This window comes from Talpa europaea (genome assembly GCF_964194135.1).
Source record: "Talpa europaea genome assembly, chromosome: 15".
Taxonomy (NCBI): Eukaryota; Metazoa; Chordata; class Mammalia; order Eulipotyphla; family Talpidae; genus Talpa; species Talpa europaea.
The window spans coordinates 69,569,966-69,590,937 of record NC_140083.1 but is presented as its reverse complement, the minus strand read 5'-3'; the positions used below and the strand labels follow the sequence as shown (position 1 = coordinate 69,590,937).

At 56.5% G+C, this 20,972-nt stretch overlaps 2 protein-coding genes across 2 annotated transcripts; both read left to right on the top strand.

Annotated features, from left to right (window-relative positions):
* The first annotated feature begins 622 nt into the window (after positions 1-622).
* LOC311185617 (protein C10) lies at positions 623-2,615 on the top strand. The gene is made up of 3 exons (XM_084256284.1): positions 623-811; positions 1,113-1,289; positions 2,385-2,615. The coding sequence occupies exons 1-3, from the start codon at positions 760-762 to the stop codon at positions 2,534-2,536; spliced, it is 381 nt and encodes a 126-aa protein (XP_084112410.1). The 5' UTR covers positions 623-759; the 3' UTR covers positions 2,537-2,615.
* Positions 2,616-7,791: 5,176 nt separating this feature from the next.
* On the top strand, positions 7,792-17,368 carry PTPN6 (protein tyrosine phosphatase non-receptor type 6; the record flags this gene model as incomplete). Its single annotated transcript, XM_084256093.1, has 16 exons — positions 7,792-7,799; positions 7,889-8,011; positions 8,204-8,398; positions 10,894-11,083; positions 11,226-11,342; positions 11,448-11,561; positions 11,682-11,778; positions 12,098-12,177; positions 12,358-12,507; positions 13,903-14,034; positions 14,132-14,286; positions 16,165-16,232; positions 16,331-16,482; positions 16,577-16,668; positions 16,955-17,094; positions 17,209-17,368. The coding sequence occupies 15 exons, from the start codon at positions 7,792-7,794 to the stop codon at positions 17,067-17,069; spliced, it is 1,788 nt and encodes a 595-aa protein (XP_084112219.1). The 3' UTR covers positions 17,070-17,094; positions 17,209-17,368.
* Positions 17,369-20,972: the final 3,604 nt, after the last annotated feature.

Sequence of the window (20,972 nt, the reverse complement as noted above, 5' to 3'; positions counted from 1 at the left end):
GGCAGCGTTTAATGGAGTAAAACGACTAAAACCCTGGAATCTACGCCGGGTTTTTGTGGCATGGGTGACAATTTCAACCACCCGAAAGGACAGACGTTAGGGGGCGTGGCGCCGCAGCGCGCCACCCGGACTAGGCCATTTTAGGGCCGGGCCGCAGCCGCGGCAGCTCCCGGCTTTTCTGGAGGCGAACCTCGGGCTGCGTACTTAAAAGCGAAAGGGGTGTGTCTGGTTCTCCCTGCCAATCAGCATCGGCCTCATTTGCATAGGCTCGTAGCAAACGTTCTCAAACTTTAGAAATGAATGATTTCAGTAGGTTCTTGACAATACCGCTTTTCCCTCGGAAAGTGGCGGCGCACCTCGTTGCCTATACAGCAATAAAAATTAGAGACTGCCACCCTCGAGCTCACCCTCACCAACAGTGGGGTCCGTGCATCTCCCGTGTCCTCCGCAGGCCCCGCTCTGCAGTGTTACAGCTCTTTTAGAATTTGTCTAGCAGGTCTTCCGGCTCTCGCCGGAAGGCCCCCACGTAGCCCGTCCCCAACAATAGAGGCTCCCCAGTGGCGCGAAGGTGGCTTTTCCGGGGACGTAAGGCGCCGGCGCCCACCTGGGCGAGCCCTGCTTCCGGCCGCGGGGCGGCCTGGAGCTGCGCCGGGAGCTTCCGGCCGCGGCTGATGCCGCTTCCCTTCCGCCCCCGCCGTCCTGCTTGATTCCTCTCGAGCGTCCCTTTGGTTCCGCTGCACGTGCAGCTTTTGTTGCTCTATGGCGACTGCCACGGCCCAGCCCGCGGCCCTGAGCGCCGAGCAGGCCAAGGGTGAGCAGCAACCTAGGCCCCGGGGGGCTGTGCACCCGGGAGGGGGGCGGGCGGAGAGCGCCAGGCGGGAGGCGTGGCTGCATCCTCCGGGAACGGGCGCGCGGGGAGCTGCCCCCTGCTAAGAGGGGGCCTTGCCCCCCCTAAAGCGGGCTTGCGGGAAGGGGGGATTCCCGGGCCGAGTTTATCCAGTCACTACGCCTTCAGTCCACCGATTCCCCGCCCTCTCTCCTGCTCTCTCGGCTGCGCCCGAGGGCCGTGCTGGGGCGTCCCCCGGATGCCTCCCTGGGACGCTTCTGTGCAGTGGTCCTGGCCGAGGTGATCCAGGCCTTCTCGGCCCCGGAGAACGCCGTGCGCATGGACGAGGCTCGGGACAACGCGTGCAACGACATGGGCAAGATGCTGCAATTCGTTCTGCCCGTGGCCACGCAGATTCAGCAGGAGGTTATCAAAGCCTATGGCTTCAGCTGCGACGGGGAAGGTGGGCCGGACTGGGGTCCTGAGGGTCGAAGCCGGGAGAGGGCGTCGTGTCTGTTGGGTCCCTGGGCCGTTATCCCACTTTTCGCCACCGGGTGGCAGCCACAATCTAACAATGTGAGCACGCAGAGGCCAGGCTGATCTCACCTTGTGCCAGGTGAGGCTCTGAAGTGCTTTTGTAGTTACCATTAGTCATACTGTTTGCCCGTTTGAAGATGAGGAAACAAACTGGGTTTGTTGTGAGTGCCTGGAGGTCACAGCAGAACTGGACCTGAACCCCGTTGTGAAGGCTTTTAGAGAGGTGTCCGCAGGACAATGCATCGCTAAACACCTCCCTGTGTTTCCACCAGTCTCTGCAGACTGGCAGTTCAGTTTCCTTGATGAGATCATGGGGTGCTCAAAGCTGTTTACTGATTACTGCTGCTGGCCCAGAGCCCTCTTGCATCCTCATTATGGACTTGGGGTCTTGTGGGTGGTCACCCTTTCGGTTCTTTTGACTCAAATTGCCAACCTGAGAGTGAGAAGCACACTGCCTATGGGGATATTTTCTTTCTTTTTTTTTTTTTTCAAGATTTATTTATGCATACAAGAACTGGGGTACAGGCCAGAGGTGCAGGGTGTGTGTGTGTGTGTGAGAGAGAGAGAGAGAGAGCGAGAGAGAGAGAGAGAGAGAGAGAGAGAGAGGATTCACCAGAGACAGAGTGGGGAGCAGAACAGGCAGATCTACTGAAATACACTGCTGAGGGGAGCAGCGGTGGAGACTGGAGAGGTCTGCCCTGCCATGTGAGTCAGCTCCCTGGCCAGGGATTGAACTCATGCTGCCGTAGTTGCGGATAGCTTCATAGTGCTGATGCTTAACCCCTTGTGCCACCAGGGAGGCCACTGCTATGGGGATATTTTCATTGCCTCCCATCCAGTTTTGTCCAGTGTAGACCAGGATGTACTTTTTCCAAACCACATTGGACAGAGGCCTGCAGGTGTCCTATTTTGCAGACAACCACCTGACCAGAGGGGGAGCAGCAGTGACTCATGCTCAAGTTGCTGGCTGGGGCACACCTGTCCTCTGACGTGTGGGTTGACACTCCACTCCCCCTTGCAGGTGTCCTTAAGTTTGCCCGCTTGGTCAAGTCCTATGAAGCCCAGGATCCTGAGATCGCCAGCCTGTCAGGCAAACTGAAGGCCCTGTTCCTGCCGCCCATGACACTGCCCCCCCACGGGCCTGCTTCGGGTAGCAGCGTCGCCGCCTCCTGAGGGTTGACCCTCCCCTGTGACCCTGCCTGTAAGGGGAGACCGTGGTGTGCCAGAGGATAATAAATGTGCCTGTGACAGCCTCCGCGTCAGTCCTTTGTGACCCTGACAACAACTCCAAATTCCCTCCACAATTCCAGGCTGCCCCACCCCCGTCCAGTCCTCTGTAGGCTCCAGGGCTGAGTGAGGGGATAGGCCAGCCACTGGGCACCTCCTCTGAGATGGCTTCCTGGGCTTGTCCAGGGCCCTGTGGCTTCTGAGCTCTGAGTGGCTCCTCCCTTGGCCAGTGTTCTCTTGGCCTGGGTTACTTCCTGGTCTTTGCCCCCTCCCACCCTCCTGCCTGCGGGCTCCAGGTGGAGCTCCAGGTGGCTCCTCCCCTCCCCAGGGAAGGCGGCCCTGGACAGTCAGGCAGGCACTGGACTGCCAAGCGGGGCTGGGGCTGGAGGGGAAGCCGGGTGCTGTGGGCGGTCTGAGTCCAGCCCCGCCCCACCTGTCCCTTTTCCGGGGATCTTTAGTCCAGGGGCCTGTCCCTGAGGTGCCTTTGGCCTGGCGGGCAGCTTTGGGAAGGAAGGCTGGGTTCTGAGACTCTTCATTACCTGGTTTGGGCCACTGAACAGCTGTGCCCTGGCTCAGCCCCGCCCCTGTGGCCCTCTGCCTGTGACTCATCCCTCTGGGGAGATGCTGTCCCGTGGGTAAGTCCCCTGCTCCACCTGAGTGCAGCAGCCTCCTGTTGGGTTGGGAGGGGGTAGGGAACAGTGTTCATGGTAGCTCCTGACAGATACGTGGCCCTGAATCCTCTGGGTCTGCTTCCTGTCCCTATATACTACCTCCCCCTAATAAGCGAGGAACCCAGGCCTGTTCATGCGCTCTGTCCACCTACCCCTATAGCACTGCTCCTCTGAAAGGATGGGTTTTTATTCTCACCATTGCATTTCCCCCTCCAGCCTCTGGTCCCCTGCTCTGCTGCCTGCTAAGGTGCTGTCCCCCTGGGTGGTCCACATCACCTGAAACATAATGTATCTGAGAGGCAAACTCCAGAAAGTGCTACTTAGCCTCCTGACCCCTGGCCTGTCTTCCAGTTTCCTTCAATTTCCCTTGGCCTCCCCCTCTCCTGCATCTTCCATTCACCGATAATGCCAATGCATGTCTGTGATAGTCCAGGTCCTGTTCAATGGCTGGTGCTGCAGTGGACAGGACTTACGGGGCCCTGCCCTCAGGGAGCTTCATCTCAGTGGGAGACTGCACTATAGAGAACACCATGAAGAGGGTAATTGCAGATTTTTCAGAATTGTTACTCAGAAAATGAAACCACTTCGTGTGCCAGCAGGTGGCTGGGGGTGCTGAAAGCATCACCAGCTGGAAGAATCCTGAGGGCTTTCCTGAGGAGGTGACAGGTGAGCCCATACCTGGTGAGCCAGCTACCCTTGGGAAGAGGGAGCTGCGAGTGCAGAGGTCCTGCTGTGGGAATAAAGGGGAAGGAAAGCGGCCAGCGGAGAAGGAGGCAGAGCCAGACCAGCGTGCATGTGTTGGAGTTTGGATATTCTAAATGAAGACCTGCTGCTGGGACTGTTGGAGCTGGTCACCCCCACATCCTGCTGGTTCTTGTTTCACATTCTCACCTCTGCCCTTCCTTTCTGTGTGGTCCGCCTCCCCTAGCGTGCACCTCCTCACTGTCAGCCCTGTCCGTGGGGTTCGTAATGAGGCTCCCGGTCTATGATCCCCCCTTCCATGTTCCTGCCACAGACATTTTCCCACCAGGTGGCTGGTGAGGCCTCACTGTGCAGAACCCATTATTGGTCTGTCGGCCTGGCCTCTGTGCTTTCTGTGATGCTCTCCGATCTCGCCGGCCACATCGTTCTGCTCACATCCCAGCCCTGCTCCAGTGGCTCCTGTGCAGGTGCCACCCTAGTGCCACCAATGAGGGAGTGTCAGCTTCCCATCTTCCCCTGCTCGCTCCTGACTATTCCCATGCCCACCCCGCTGCCCTGCTGAAGCCCCCCCCTTGCAGTGCAGTGGGTGGGATGCATCAAACAGCCTTGGTTTGCCCACTTGATTATGACCTTCAACAAGTGACTTATCCTTATTACTTGTCTAAAGACAAGTAATAAGACCCATGGGTTTGGTGAAGATTTTTTGGGTTTGGTGGAGATTTTTTTTTTAAATTATTTATTTATGATTATAAGAATTGGGGTACAGGCCAGAGGTATGGGAGGTGAGAGGATTCACCAGAGACAGAGTGGGGAACAGAACAGGCAGATAGACCAAAGTACACTGCTGAGGGGAGCAGCGGGTGAGACAGGAGAGGTCTGCTGCACCATGTGGGTAGCTCCCTGGCCGGGGATCGAACTTGCACTGCAGAGGCTGCAGGAAGCTTCAGCGCTGCGCTTGACTCACTTGTGCCACCAGGGAGGTCCCTGGGCTGGTGAAGATTTGAGGGAGAACTGTTTCCCTGCAGAGGCCTGGACGCTCTGAGCTTTCTCTCCACGCCTCGCCCTGTGCATCTCTTCCTTTGGGCTGTTGATTCCTGCCTTTCAGTAGTCTTTGTAATAGATCAATAATCTAGTGAGTAAAAAAAAAAAAAGTAACGTAAAGCTGTTGGCATGAAACCTCACAACACTCTTTTGCTTCTTATATTTGTGTTTGGGAAATATTGTTAAGCCCATTTATCAAATAGGGATACTGAGACTCAGGGAGGTTGAATAACTTTCCAGAGATTTCTTTGCTCTCTCTACAACCTTCCTTTCTGCACTGCCATCCGTCTTCACCTCCATTTTATCTCCCTGTTTTCCAAGTGAATGATTTTCTCTTTTTAATTATCAGACACTTGATTTTGTAACTCTCAGTATCCTTGATTTTGTCTTCCTCCTTTAAAAACTGAGGAAAATAATTCCTACATCACAGGGCCACCTGGGGCCCACATGGGATTGTGTTTGCGTAAGTGTAAAATTTCGCGATCTATGCCAAAGGAAGGGAGGTGATGAAGCTTTATTCTCCTGCCCAGGGACGGCAGACCATCCCTGTCTGTCTTCTGGTCTGACTCCTTTCAGAGAAATTCCTGTTCCTTCTACCAGACAGAAGTTTCTGGTACAGTTAGTTTTTTCTGATTGAGTGGGTTAAAGCCCTGAAGAGAGGGGCAGAGGCCAGGGTGCCCCATGTGGACCTGCAACTTCACAGGTGTCAGGATGGGGTGTCCAGGTAAGGAGGGGGTTTCATTGGACCAGAAATGTCTGCTCACATCGTGGAACTCTGTGCATATGTGTCTGTCAAGCAGGGTGACTGTACGGCCGTGAGGCTGGCCTGGCGGCCATGTACATGCGGGAGCGCTGACGAGCTTGTTTATTGGAAATGTGCTCTGTGTGAGGCTTCATGCTAAGTGTTGAACGTTCAGAGATGAGCGAGGCGGGCCATGGACCCCCCTGTGGTGGAGCTGACTGTGCAGACACCCCGTCCTGCCCCTCATGTGGTCTTTCGGGGTGGCGGTCTAAGACGGAAGGGTAGCGAGTGTTAGACCACACAACCAACAGACCAAGCAAGTTCCCCAAGGCACCAGAAAGAAGGGCGGGGGGACAGAGACCTGTTTTTGGAGGGGAAAACTGTTCTTTGATGTTTCAAAGCGCGATAAAGTAGTCATCCTAGGAAAAATAGACTTTGATTGGCGGGCTTTAATGCTTCCTTAGTTTTCCTCAATCTTTGGGGACGCACAGTATATTTAACAGGTGGTTGTATCAACACCCATGAGAGCCACCCAGATTGTGCTGGAGAGCGATTCAACAGAAATGGCCATTTGCCTGTCAATTTACTTATCTTTATAAAAATAATGTATGATCCCCACCCTCCCCAGGATGGCATTCAAAGAGGGGTAAGGGAGAAAGACGTCAGTATCTCTCCTGGCCTGCCCCCCAACCTCATCACCCACTGTCTACCCCAGGGGAAGCCATCTTGGGAGTTCGCATGGATCCTTTCTTGGGTCCTTCCCTCCTGTCTTTTTTTTTGTGGGTGTTTATATGTATATTGGGAACCGCAGAAAAGGAGCATCACATGCTTTCTGTGCTTAGGGCCTCCCAAGGTCAGCCAGCTTTGACAATGTCAGTCATGGTGGGGACCTCAGCCCTCAGGTCTGGGGGATTCAAACCAGACTGACTCACATGAACCTGTGGCCAGGCCTAGGACAGACAGACTCAAGGAGCCTCTGCCCTCATCTTCTTCTCCTCCCACCCGTCCTTGACTCTGACCACATGCTTGGGGCAGCAAGACAAAAGCCAAGAACCAAGAAGCAGAAACGGCATGGGGAGACGGGGCTGTGCAGGGCTCCTTCCCTCTATCCATGGTGTCTCTGCAGATGTGTGCACGTCAGAGGAGGTGAGGAACCCTACATCGTAGGCCCCTGTATCACCATCATCTCCTCCATCAGATTTCCCTTCCCACTGTGGCCCCAAAGAACCGGGAATCTCCCCAGCCTCAGTTCTCTGGAGCCCCGAGGGCTGGCATTTAGTAGCTAAAATCACTGGCTTTGGAACCTGATGGTCTGGGTTTGCATCCCAGCCCTGCACTTATTGCCGGGATGACTTGGATGACTCGGATGACTCCAGGCAAATCCCCTTCCTTCCCTGGGCCTCAGGTTCCTTATCTGTAAAGTGGGGAGGAGGTAGTACCTGCTTCTTAGGCTATTGTGAGGAAGACATCAGACAAGGCCTGTAAACAGCAGCATGGCACCGCACCTGGCATGGAATAAGACTCCATTAAATGATAGTCGTCACCTTCATTATTAGTAGTTTGGACCTGGGAAGGTTGTGTGGAAGCCACTGGTGGAGGAGGAAGAGATGGTGTGTGACTGTGTGGCTTCACTTGTATGAAGTATAACCCCAGTCTGGAGGGCTCAAGGCACACATATGTCCTTTTTATGTGTGTTGTCACTTTTGTGTGGTGTCACGCATGCTGAGGACACCGAGGGCAGACGTGTGGGAAGTGGGCCTTGTCCCCACCCCCACTGCCACCCAACCCAGCTTTTCTCCACTCCGCTCTAAAACGAGAAGTATGAGTGAGTTCCCCAAGGGGTCGGCCGCGCCCCTTCCTGTCCCCGCCCTGTCGCCTGCCCCAGGCCAGTGGAGTGGCAGCCCCTGAGCCAGGACTGTAGGGTGGTGAGGAGGCCTGGGCGCAGAGAGCCCTGTGGGAGACCAAGCTCCAGAGGTCTCCCTCCCCTGACTCGCTGTACCTCCTCGTTCCCTGCACCCCCTTCCTCTGGGGGAGCCCTCTCCAGGATGGTGAGGTAAGGGCCTGTGGCCGGGCCGCGGAAGAAGTCAGCAAGGGGGCCCGGGGGCCCATGGGACCCTGCCTAACTGCCCTTCGGTTTTTCAGGTGGTTTCACCGAGACCTCAGTGGAGTGGATGCGGAGACCCTGCTCAAGGGCCGCGGAGTGGACGGGAGCTTCCTGGCTCGGCCTAGTCGTAAGAACCAGGGCGACTTCTCCCTTTCCGTCAGGTAGGTGGCCGCAACGCCCGCCTGGACCTGTATGTATTTCATCAGCTCCTTCCTGGCTCTCCCAGGGTGGTGGGGTTCCCTAATTCTGTCCCTGTGTGTCCCTGTCTTTGTCACCCTATTCCTGTGTGTGCGCCGTGGTCAGCTGCTGCCACCCCCCACAACCCACTGGCCTCGCCACCCCATGTCCTGCAGGGTGAGGGATCAGGTGACCCATATTCGGATCCAGAACTCCGGGGATTTCTACGACCTGTATGGAGGGGAGAAGTTCGCCACACTCACAGAGCTGGTGGAGTACTACACGCAGCAGCAGGGTGTCCTGCAGGACCGCGATGGCACCATCATCTACCTCAAGTACCCACTTAACTGCTCTGACCCCACCAGTGAGAGGTGAGGGGCTCCCCAGCCCAGCCCAGGCAGGACAGTCTGGCTTCCATCGCCAGCTAAGCCTGCTTCCCACTCTGCTTCTGTTGGGGGCTCCATAGGCCTCTTTCCTCCATGGAAAAGGATGATCCTGTGCCCCCCATGTCTCAGGACACTGGCCGCTCACCCCTTTCCCTCTACCCCTAAGGAAGCAACTGGCCAACTGCCACCCAGGCCCTACTAGTGACAGAGGCGTCTCCTCGTGGCTGGCCGGCTCCAGTTCTGTTGTTAGAAAGCTCTTAATCCTGTGGAACTAAATCTGCCTTCCTATAAGTAGTCCTCCCCCCAGTGCAGGTGAATCCAGGGAGATGTTTAGGGGACGATCAGAGGACACTTAGTGTCTTATCTCAGCAGCCCATGAGGGTGGGTCTGTCCTCTAGGGCTGGACAGAACATGACCGCTTCCTTGTCCTGAACACAGGTCATTGAAGATTGTGTCGGCTTGGCTCATGTGTATAAGGGCCTACCTAATATCTGGGCGCTGGTGAAACTCAAGGCATTTCCTTTTCCCCGCTGACTCCAGATGTGGTCCCCAGACCTGGACTGGCTAGGTTCTGTGTGGTCTCCCTAAAGCATGTACCACAGGAGGGAGACCCCAAGGATCCCCATTACACTGTGGTTCATTTTGGTAGCTGCATCTCAATGACAGCTCCTGTGAGGGGGAAGAGCAGCTGAGTAACTAGGGTTTTTTCCCACCCTTCTCTGGCCAGGCCAACTTGCCCTTGTGCAGCATCTGTGTTGATTGTTGAAATGATGCTGATCCTAAATTCTGTCTGTTCTCCATCTTTCTGAGGTGCTCACTTCCCAGCCTGCACCACTATTTTTGCTCAAGTCATTGATTAAAACTTACAACAGAATGAAGCGAAGGTGGCCTAGTATCACCACTGGAGACTTTTCCCAGTCAGCACGAAGCCATCATTCACTGCCTTGGAAGCCTCCTCTGTAGGAGTGAAGGCCAAGGCGCAGGCCTTGGTTCACAGCCACGCTTCTTTGTACTTTCTTGCCCTTTTCCTACTTCCCACCCATAACATTCACAGGCGGTTTGCCGCCAGACCCTCTTGAGCTTCTCAAGTCAGAAGGAAGCTTCTCCTTCCTTCCCCAAAGCCAGTTGGAGGGCGAGGGGTGGAGGAGACCAGGGAGAAACAGTAGGTTGCGGATGGAGCTGGAAGAGGGAAGGAGGGGCCAAGCCGATCCCCCTGGGGAGAAGACTGAGGCTGGGGTGCACATTGCTTGGGAGCAGCTTGGGAAGGGAGGGAATCAAGATGAGGGAAGCTGCCTTCAGAGGCCCTTTGGGTTCCCCGCAGTCTCACCCCTGACCCTAGGTGTGTGTGGGCCCGGGAAGCTCTCTCTCCCAACCTCTGTATTTCCCGGCCTCTGGCTGCTGCCCCTCCTCCTCTTGGGGGATTTGCATTTCTCCCTTTTTTTTTCTAGCTCTTTGCCTGTGGTCAGCCTGACATTTGCATGGAAACTTCCTCATCCTGGGGCCTGGGGGAAGAGGGTGAAACCCCTCTCTGTTGCCTGGGGGGCTCTGGCCTATCCCTGAGAGGTGGAATGGGGTTACCCAGGAGGCTCTTGGATCCAGGCGGGCGGCACCCCTGAGGTCTCTGAACTGCAATCTCCTTTGGGCAGGAGTGAGCCGGGGCTGGACAGATGGCCCCTCCCTCCTTCCCCCCATCCCTGCGGTTGGAAAATGCACCCCCCTCCCCTGGTGCCTTTGCTGAGGAAACCTCACAACCTCACTTCTCACTCTCTCCCCAGAAGGAGTTTTGTGTTTTTTCCATCACGTGGTTTCCTGTGGGGCGGGCATTGTGAGGTACAGTTTCCTCCTGGGAAGGGGGTATGCTTTGGGGAAAGGTCCTAGTTCTGCTTTCTGCCCCCTGGTGCCCCCTGAACCTCTTTAAGTCCTGAGACTGCCCTTCAGTGATGTCACCCTGGGCACCCCGGAGCCCCCTACACCACTCTTTCCCCATAGTGTTGTCTGTCTTCCCTGCCTCCCTGGGGGTTCTCCCTGGTGTACCTCCTTTGTTACTTCCTCTAGCTCTCCTGTCTTCATGACTCTCTGTGGTTTGGCCCCTGTCTGCATTTCTCTTGGTTTCTGTCCTTTTATGGTCCAACCCAATCTTTCAAGGCACCACTGCCTCAGTTTCTCTCCAGATACCCAAATATTCTGAATCTGGCCTGCCCTTCTGCATTAGTGGGACTCCTGAGACTTGCCTGTTATCAGTCAAGGCCTTAGGCCAGTGTGCAACCCCCAGCCTCAGTTTCCTCATCTGTAAAATGGGAATAAGTATTCATTTCTCGGCATATTTGTGAGAGTAATGGACCGAAATGTGGTAGATTTGAAAGCACTTGGAAGGGTGCCTGGCCCAGCCTAGGCACTCATTTTCCTGCCCCTCTCTGGATGTCTGCTCAGTGCCTGCTCCTTGGCTTAGGCCTCACCTTCCCCGACGTTGCCTCCTCTAGATGGTACCATGGCCACATGTCTGGGGCGCAGGCAGAGACACTGCTGCAGGCCAAGGGTGAGCCCTGGACGTTCCTCGTGCGTGAGAGTCTCAGCCAGCCTGGCGATTTCGTGCTGTCTGTGCTCAGCGACCAGCCCAAGGCCGGCTCAGGCTCCCTACTCAGGGTCACCCATATCAAGGTCATGTGTGAGGTAAGGAGGCTTGGCAGTGGGGGAGGCTTGCTGCTGGGACTCCCAGCTGTGCCGTGTGTGGGTGGGTTTGGCTTCCTTCCAAGGCTGGGGGTCGGGGAAGGAGACTTGGGCTGTGTGGGTGACCTGACTTTGTACCCCCCAGGGTGGACGCTACACAGTGGGAGGTTCAGAGACCTTTGACAGCCTCACGGACCTGGTGGAACATTTCAAAAAGACAGGGATTGAGGAGGCCTCAGGCACCTTCGTCTACCTGCGGCAGGTGAGGGATGGGCCTGGGAGCCTCCCCCTTCCCCTGAGCCAGCTCCCAGCCTTGGTTGCTTCTGACATCTCTACATGGCTGACTTCTCACCCTCCCCCACCCCAGCCATACTACGCCACTCGGGTGAACGCAGCTGACATTGAGAACCGGGTCTTGGAACTGAACAAGAAGCAGGAATCAGAGGAGACGGCCAAGGCCGGCTTCTGGGAGGAGTTTGAGGTGCGTGTGCTGGGCTCCAGCAGGGCAGTCAGCATCCCTCTCTACCCACCAAGCATACAGATCTGCCCTGTGTTATCTGGCGGGGGGTGCAATGCTCCATCTCCCCTTTTCACTCCTCAGAGTCTACAGAAGCAGGAGGTGAAGAACTTGCACCAGCGGCTGGAAGGACAGCGGCCAGAGAATAAGAGCAAGAACCGTTACAAGAACATTCTCCCCTGTGAGCCTCCTCTCCCGGGCAGTGTCTGTTCAGACTCCCCTTCCCTGACCCGCCTTCCCACAATCTCTTAGGGTCTCTACCCCAGTTCGTCCCACTTGGCCGAGACTTCCTTCCTCCCAAGAGGCTCTGCCCAGGACCCCACCCCTCCTCCCTCTGAAACCTCCCCCAGCACATACCCCATGCAGATCCCCACCCTGCTGCCCACAGTGCTGAGAGCCTCGTGCTTCTGGGACAGAACGGCCTTTAAGCTCAGGAAAGGTCTGATCCAGGGGCAGGATCCTCCTACCTGACCCTGGCCCTTTTCTCTGCTCACTCCCAGTCGACCATAGCCGAGTAATCCTGCAGGGACGGGACAGTAACATCCCGGGGTCCGACTACATCAATGCCAACTACGTCAAGGTTGGTGGTGCCCACTGGTTGCATGGGAGGGGAGGCCAGGCCCTGGGGATTCCCCATCTCCGGGACACCAGGTCCAGAGACACAGCATGTGGGCAGAGTAAGAGCTGCTGGCTTGGAGGATGAGGGTGATGGGGGCAAGGAGCTCACAGTCCCGGCCTGCACCCCTGCATTTATACCTAGAACCAGCTGCTAGGCCCTGATGAAAACGCTAAGACCTACATCGCCAGCCAGGGCTGCTTGGATGCCACCGTCAATGACTTCTGGCAGATGATCTGGCAGGAGAACAGCCGTGTCATCGTCATGACCACCAGGGAGGTGGAGAAAGGCCGGGTAGGGCTCTGCTGCGCCAACCCCCCTCAGTGTTTGTCCACCACTGTGAAACCAAAGTAACTTGGGATGCCAGGGCAGGAAGGCACCTGCTGGGCAAAGGTTTAGCCCTTGTTGGGAAACTGAGGCACAGGGACGGCCTCAGCTACACATGGACTTCCAGGCCCCTGCTTCCAACCTCGGGCTCTTTTGCCTCTCCAGACCCTTTTTAAATGGGCCTTCTTCCTTAGAGGCTCCTGAAGCAAACATTCCTTCCAGCTTCCGGCAGCTGGCCTATCCCGCAGCTGCTCCTCCTGTCCCCTTAGCCTCAGATCTCTCTGGAGTCTGCTCCTTCCCTGCCTTCAGGCTGCCCCCTCCCTCAACAGCACCCTCCTCTCCAGAGTCAAAGTGACCCCACCAAAGCCCACCCCACTCCCAGTTGCCCCTCTCTGTAGACACTTCCGTGGCCCCCGCTTGCCTTCTGGATGAAGGCTCTCTCTAAAGCCTGCCTCTCCAGCCTGCCTCCCCAGGCCTGCTGGCTGCCTTGAGACCCTCCATGCCCCCCAGAGCAGGTCCTTCATGTTCCCACACCTTTGAAGGAGCTTATTCCACCCCCGCCTCCCCCCCCTCCCCCGCCCCCCCCCCCCAAGTGACTTCCTTTCTCTGCACTATCTGTGCCGGACAGGCTCCTCCTTTTTGAAGACCCAGCTCAATGCGCCCTCCTTCATGAAGCCGCCTCTGATTTCCTCCATAACCTACAGGGAGAATGAGCCCCTCCCTCTGCCGTGCTCCTGAGCAGCCCCGTGCTTTCCTGTTTCCCCATTTTTTTTTTAAAGATTTATGTATTTATGCATACAAGAACTGGGGTATAGGCCAGAGGCGCGGGGGGTGAGAGGATTCACCAGAGACAGAGTGGGGAACAGAACAGGCAGATTGACTGAAATACACTGCTGAGGGGAGCAGCGGGCAAGACAGGAGAGGTCTGCCGTGCCATGTGGGTAGCTCCCTGGCCGGCCGGGGATCGAACTCGTGCTGCAGAGGCTGCGGATTGCTTCATAGTGTGGTGCTTAACCCCTTGCACCACCAGGGAGGCCCTGTTTCCCCATCTTTCTGTGGGCGCCTGGAGACACAGGGGCACAGACTAAATTGTGTTTGCCACTCTTCCTTATTTGCACGGCTTTAGGTAAAATGCCTATGCTAGTTGATGTTTGTTGAATGAATTATAATGTTTAGTGGTTGGGTAGATCTCATTGCTGGTGGGAGACTGAGCTAAGGCTAGATCCCAGGTCTCCCCAGCCTGGCCAGTTTATTCAGCCAACAAATGTTGATGGACCAGCAGCAAGGACTCCAGGCCTAGAACAGGCCCTAAAATGGCCTGCTTCTGTGCCTCATTCCTCTCTTCTACCCTCCCCTTTCCAGAACAAATGTGTCCCTTACTGGCCAGAGGTAGGCAACCAGCGCGCTTATGGATCCTATCTTGTAACCAATTGTGGGGAACACGATGCAGCTGAGTACAAACTCCGCACGTTACAGGTCTCCCTGCTGAATAATGTGAGTGTCTCTGCCCTGTCCCACTCCTTGTCTGGTTGGGTGGGATGGAGTGACACGTGGGGAAGCAGGGGGCCCTGACATTGTATCCCTGGCCCAGGAGGACTTGGTTCGGGAGATATGGCACTACCAGTACCTGAGCTGGCCTGATCATGGAGTCCCCAGTGAACCTGGGGGCGTCCTCAGCTTCCTGGACCAGATCAATCAGCGGCAGGATAGCCTGCCCCATGCGGGGCCCATCGTCGTGCATTGCAGGTGAGAACAAGGATAAGAATGACATTAGCAATAATAAAGTCAGCAACAGGCCAGTAAATACGAGGTGCCAGGCACTGTTGTAGGCAGTTTTCATGGTAATTCCTTTAATGGCCCCAGCCCCCCAGTCTCTTTTGGGTTCCCTGAAGGCTCCAGACGCAGGGGAGCTTGAACCAGCCCTGCTGTTGGAAGCTGTGCCTGTGACTCCCCGGGGTGTATTGTCTAGTCCAACCCTGCCAGACACAGATGAGGAAACCGGTCCAGCAACTGCCAAGCCCCTGGCTGGTCAGTGGGAAAGCCTGGACAGGAGCTCACATCGCCTGAGGGCCTGGTCACCCCTGTCTTCCCACATGGACCTACTTGTCCTGTTTGTTCTCTGCCCCTAGGGCCCACTGGGGGTTAAAGTGGCTTCTCTTTTTCCATCTATAACCCTGGGAAGGAGGTGTTGGCAGTTGGCTTCGGCTTCTTCAGTGCTCCCCCTTCCCAGCCAGTGCCCCCCAGCATGGCCCCAGGGGTGGTAGGGGTTGGGGAGTGACTTCTGGAGGGATACAAGCATCACTAACGCCATTCAAAGCCCTTGTACTCACAATCAGGAGACCCCAGGTGGGGCAGAGGGGGAGGGGTGGGGGTCTCTTCAGGCCTGAGGGCTTGAGTTCAGAATGGGCTTGTGCCGCTGGCCTGGGTAGATGGGAGGCTAAGGTGCAGGGCCGCGAGACCTCAGGGTTTATACCAGCTCCTCCACTCACAGGCTGTGTGACCTTCGACAAATTACTTAACTTCTGTGGCCCACAGATTACTCATCTATAAAGTCAGGATCTCATAGGGTCGTTATGAAGATGAAATGGACCTTATCATTGGAACACAGTGAATCCTCCAGAAATGGGTGCTGTTAATGGTTCACTAACTCACATTAGACAGGGAGGGAAGAAATGGGAACCTGCTTTGTCCTCTTCCCTTTCTGCCCCCTCCATGTGACCCCAGGCCTGTGAGGCCCTTGACTTCCTTCTTCCCACCAGCAACTGTAAGTCCTGGGCCGGGCTGAAGGGCTGGACCTGGGGGCCTGCACGTGCTTTCGAAGAGCCTCTTCTCTGCCCTCCAGGGCCAGCTCCAAGAACGACCCTCCTGCTGGTACCCCCCCATTTTCTTGAAATCCCCATGGCCTTTATTTAGACGTTACAGGAAGGAAGTGGGTGAGGGGGGTTATTTTTGACAATCTGGGTTTGAAATTAGACAGTGAGTACGACTTAGGGCACCGGCCTGACAGACAGGCCCGGCGAGGGGGGCCCGGGGTCTGCTGGTAAGGACTGAGGTTCCTGGGGTTGGCTTGTTCAAGGGGGGTGAACTAGGCGGGAGGAGGAAGAAGGGAGGCTTCTTACTGCATGGCTGGTCCAATCTGCTGACCCTAATGGCCCTCACATACCACTGGCTCAAGGGCTGCCCTTTCCCTGCTGTCAGGGTCCAGCTCAAATATCAAAGAGAGTGGAAGAAGGCCCAGTTCAGGTTCTGGGTGTGGGGAGGGCCCAGAGGGCCCAGGCTGCCTGGGACAGCAGGCTTGGGGACTTGGGGTTGCAGGGGTGAGGGCAAGGGCACTAGCCACCAGCCAGGAAGGAGGAGTCAGAACAAGAAGTGGAAGAAGGAAAATGCTGGTGGCATCTGAGCTCTTGAAAGCTCTTCCTCTGAAATCCCTTGACTGAAGTGGCAAGCAGGGCTGGAGAGCTGGGCATATCTGTCCCTTGCTTGCCTGCCCAGAGTCCTGGGCCCCTCACCTCTTCTCTCTGGGGCTTCGGTTTCTCTACATCCTGCTGCATGTGGGAGTCGAGCATGGGGGGCCCCCCTCTCAGGTGGTATGTGGCCTCTGATGGCGCCCGCTTCTCTCCCCAGCGCGGGCATTGGCCGCACCGGCACCATCATTGTCATTGACATGCTGATGGAGAGCATCTCCACCAAGGGTGAGCGGTCCCTGTGGGGGTGCTGGTGGGCAGGCAGGTGAGCAGCCCCCGGTGTCCCCCTCTGCCTGGGCCTGAAGTTTAGCTGTGACCCTGTCCAGGGCTGGACTGTGACATCGACATCCAGAAGACCATCCAGATGGTGCGGGCACAGCGCTCAGGCATGGTGCAGACGGAGGCACAGTACAAGTTCATTTACGTGGCCATTGCACAGTTCATTGAAACCACCAAGAAGAAGCTGGAAGTCATGCAGGTATGTGTGAGCCAGGCCTGCAGGGATCTGTGGGCAACGGGCATCCCCTGGCCCTGCTGGGACCACTGCCCTCCCGCCACGTCTCTGCCTACAGACCCAGAAGGTGCGGGAATCGGAGTATGGGAACATCACCTACCCTCCAGCCATGAAGAATGCCCATGCCAAGGCTTCCCGCACCTCCTCCAGGTGAGTGAGCACCCCTGCTGCCTCCCAGCAGCTACCCTTCTCCTCCATAGCCTGACCCTCACTTTCCAGAGTGGATGAGGGGGATGGTCCTGGAGGTTCAAGTTCGAGCTTGGTTCTTACCATCTGAGGGGATGTGCAGGCATTAATGTGTGAGATGCCACCTGCGCCCCCATGGAGCTTCTAGTTTGGTGTAGGACAAGGCCAGGTATCCTTGTTTTCCTGGCCGCAGAGGGGGCTGCTGGGGCTGGGTCACCCCACTCTGTCTCCTGACCTGCACCCCTTGCAGACATAAGGAAGAGCTGTATGAGAACCTGTCCAGCAAGAACAAGAAGGAGGAGAAGGTGAAGAAGCAGAGATCAGCAGACAAGGAGAAGAGCAAAGGTTCCCTTAAGAGGAAATGAGGCAGACAGGCCCTGAGGAGCCACGGTACAGCACCCCCCTGCTCTCCCTGTGCTGCCCCAGCGTCCCGAGCCTCATCCTGCCCTAACCAGCCCTCCCTCCCCAGGTTACAGACAGCCTCTTACTCCCTTCTCTCTGCAGCTCTTGTGGCTCTGATCCCTTCAGAGGCCTCCCTGGATGGCCAGGCTGTCTGAACCCGAGGATCCACCCCCAGTCTATTGTAATTTAAACGTGTGATCCCACCTCCCTCTCCCTGACCCTGTACATAACCCAGCAAGCCCCAGCCCCTGGGCCAAGCCCTTCTGCTCATGTAAATAAAGCCCTGGGATCACCTGTGTGGGTCTCTAACTCGGTGTGCCTGCCTGGGGAGGGCCAGAAGAGGATGGAGGGGGAGGCGGGCTAGGCTTGGTGTGTGGGGGTATGAAAGCTCGGCTGCCACCTACAGACCTCATTCTGGGCTCTGCTTGGCAACCTGGAATGTGACTGTAACCAGTTCCAGAGTCTCTCCTTTAAAGTGGAGGGTGTTTGGGCCTCCCCGGTGATGCAGAGTGCAGGGCTGTGAAGTTGTCAGCAGCCTCTGCAGCACGGGTTCAATTCCCTGCCGGCCAGGGAGATGCCTGGCCGCGTGGTGCGGCAGACCTCTCCTGCCTCACCTGCTGCTCTCCTCAGCAGTGTGTTCGGTCTGTCTGCCTGTTCTGCTCCTCACTCTGTCTCTGGTGAATCCTCTCACCCTCCCACGCCTCTGGCCTGTACCCCAGTTCTTGTACAAATAAAAATAAATCTTAAAAAAAAAAATAAAGTGGAGGGTATTCGTGAAGGTTGTTGAGACAATTGATGGTGGTGGTCACGGCAATAAAAGCGTGACCACATGTTTGTCATGTGTCGGGCACTGTTTAAAAGACTACCTGTATTAATTCAATCTAGGTACTTGTATAATTTCCATTTTGCAGTGGGGGAAACTGAGGTACAGATAGATTAAATAACTTGCTCAAGGTCACAGGACTGTTGAGCAGTGAAAACATGAACTCAGGTTGAGGGGACTCACACTCACACTAGAGATGCCTACAGGGTTCGCCTTGCTGGGGACACAGCCGCACACTCCTGGTGCGAACTCTAGATCCAAGGAAATGTACATGGGCCTAACACCACTGCCCCCAGCATTCCCTCTGCTCTCTGGGCTCTCCTGGGAGTGCCCTGCTCCTCCCTTTGCTGGGATCATGGCCACCTTCACATTTCTGATCAGTTTTATTTTTTTTGACCCTCTTCCTTCTCCTGTGTCCAGAGTGGACTCTCTGTGATTCCTTCTTTGTTTGAGGGTTCTAGCTTGATTTAAAATGCCAGTCTCCTGGTGAGTTAGGCCTGTGAGAGGTCTGCCTGCTCAGGAGGAACTGGCTGCCTCCTGACTCAGAGGCTGAGGAGTAGGTGGAGGGTCTTGGATGTGACTTCCACCTGCTTGGCAAGCTTTCTTCATCGGGCGGCCGCTGTGTCACAGGTGCTGGGGCAGTGCTAGGGGCGCATGGCAAGCGAGCAGGTTCCGGGGACTACGGAAGCTGGTAGAGGAGACAGACCCAGAAACAGCCGCAAAAATAAGTATAGACAGGTATTAAGGATGCAAACAAAGAGTAGGTGAGAGAGAGGGCGGGCTGAGCTTAGGCAGATTGGGCAACCAGCACAATAGCTCCCGGAGCTACAGCCCTCCAGGGGGTGAGTGGGTGGGGCATCACCTGTGGGCCTCAGGGCCCCTCTCCCAGCAACGCCCTTTCTTCTCCAGCTTGAGCTGCACAAAAGAAGGCAGGTATGCCCCGCCCCCTCTAATAACCGCCTTGGGGCTAATTGCCTTGGGGCTGGTACTTGGACTGGGCTGTGAGCTGGGTCCTGGAGCAACTCTGCCCCAAGGCCTGCTGGGTTGTCCCTTAGAAGTCAGCAAGGTGGTGAGGGAGGGGGAGACTGGGTCTAACGCAGGCAGGCTGCTGGGGGTTGAGGGAAAGCAGCTTTGTACTTTAACGGGCAGGGTCAGAGCAGATGCTCCTGCCAGTTTGGGCCTCTGGGCAGGGGTAAGTACCCCAACATTTGGAGTGAGAATGGGGAACACGCTGCCCTCCAAGGCAGGGACGTTCCAGCACAGGCCAGGCTTTGGGACAGGGACAAACCTCATCCCTACTGAGCTGACCCCTTGCTGACCTCAGGGTTTTAGCCCCCGTTTGCTCCATCCAGGCACTGGGTCTGAAGCCACAGAGGAAGGGGCTGGGGAGGAGGGTGCAGGAACTGCTGTGGGGGGAAGACCAGGAGGATGGTAAAAGACCCAAAGACAGCCCCTCCCTTTGTCCCTCTGGAGACCATATTCCCTAGTCTGGGCCCTGGATGTAGAGGAGGCTTGTCCCAGAGTAGGGACCCCAGGAAAGGGTGGGAGGCCTAGTAGGGTGAGCAGGCCTCAGAGGAGGCGCCTGTTGCAGGCGCTGGGAGGGAAGGGGTTAAAGCAGTGGGGGGGCAGCCTATGGCAGGAGGACACACCTGTGCGCAGGGGCGGCGGGCGGGGCCCAGGTGAGGAGTCTGCGTTGCCCTGCCGGCGGCGGCAGCAGCGGCGGAGAAGGAAGGAGGAAGAGCGGAGCTTGGGCGGGCTCTAGGCCTCGGAATACAGGCCCTGACCCCCGTTGCTGTCCTCCGCACTCACTTTCAGGGGGCAGACTGCTGGGTGACAGGTAAAAGCCACCAGGAGAAGGGTCCTGGGGCTGAGCGGGGACTGCAGAGGGGGCTGAAGGCGGGTGAATTGGTGTGTATGGGGCAGGGGCAGGCTATGGGGGTGGCGGGCAAGAGGCTTAGAGGTGGAGAACTGATGGGCTGGGGTCTCCCTTAGTTTGGCCTGGGGCTCAGTCGATCTGCAACTCTGGGTGGGGCTGGTGGCGGGCTACAGGGCTCACCCGGAAGTGTCCCCAGGGAGGCTGGTGGTGGGGGGATGGGAACCAGTTTCTGTAGCCTCTCCACTGGGAGCCTGGGCCTAGGACTTCCAGTCCTGGAGGTGGGCAGATTGGGTGGGGGACCCCGTCTTACCCAGCAGTGTTTGGGTGCTGGTTGGGAGTCTCTAATACTGCCGGGTAATGATGGAGGCCCCTATCCCTGTGTCAGCGACATTCATCGTCCTAGGCCCCTAGTTCTCTACTGGCTGTAATCCCCTCTGGAACGACTGACTACCCTGGAAGCCCCTTCATTTTGAGCGAAAGGTGCGGCAAAAGAGTTGGCTCTTAATTGGCTGGTTGCCCACCGGAGGGACACAATGGCCCGAGCCCCTCCCCCAACCATTGTGATTTGTCATCTGGTGGATCCAGCACCCTCAGCTGACCTTGAGTTTGTGGGATTGACTCGAGTATTCTCAAGCAGCCTCACCTGGCTTGTGGCCAGAGTCCCTGTAGCAACTGGTCAGCTCTAGCCCGGAGGTGCACGTTGGCCGACTCTGGGTCCATCTTCCAGAACAGTGTTGGATGGTCTAATTGTGAAGCTCCTAACACTGTCTGGTAAAGATGGCTCCCGGGTTGGTTCCCTCAGCAGTGACCTTCAGGAAGCCCCGAAGATTGTGGAGGCCTTCGGACCAACAACTGACCTTTAGACCTCTGGATGGGGAGGTAAATCACTAAGAAAAGGGCTACAATGGGGAGGAGACAAAATGGCTGCCTCTAGAGGAGGGGCAGGATTTGGAAACACACTCGTCCCCAGGTGCTTCTGTTTTCTTCCCACCTGGGGAATGCGAAAAATAAAGACACTCTGCAGGCTGACTCAGGTCACTTGACCCTTCTTTTGTCTGTCAATCTCATCTTTGGTTGGAAAACTCAGAGGAGTGGGGTTGCCGTCAGAACAGGGGAAATGAATCTACCTCCTTCGAAATCAAAGCAACTGAAGATGAACCCAGCCCC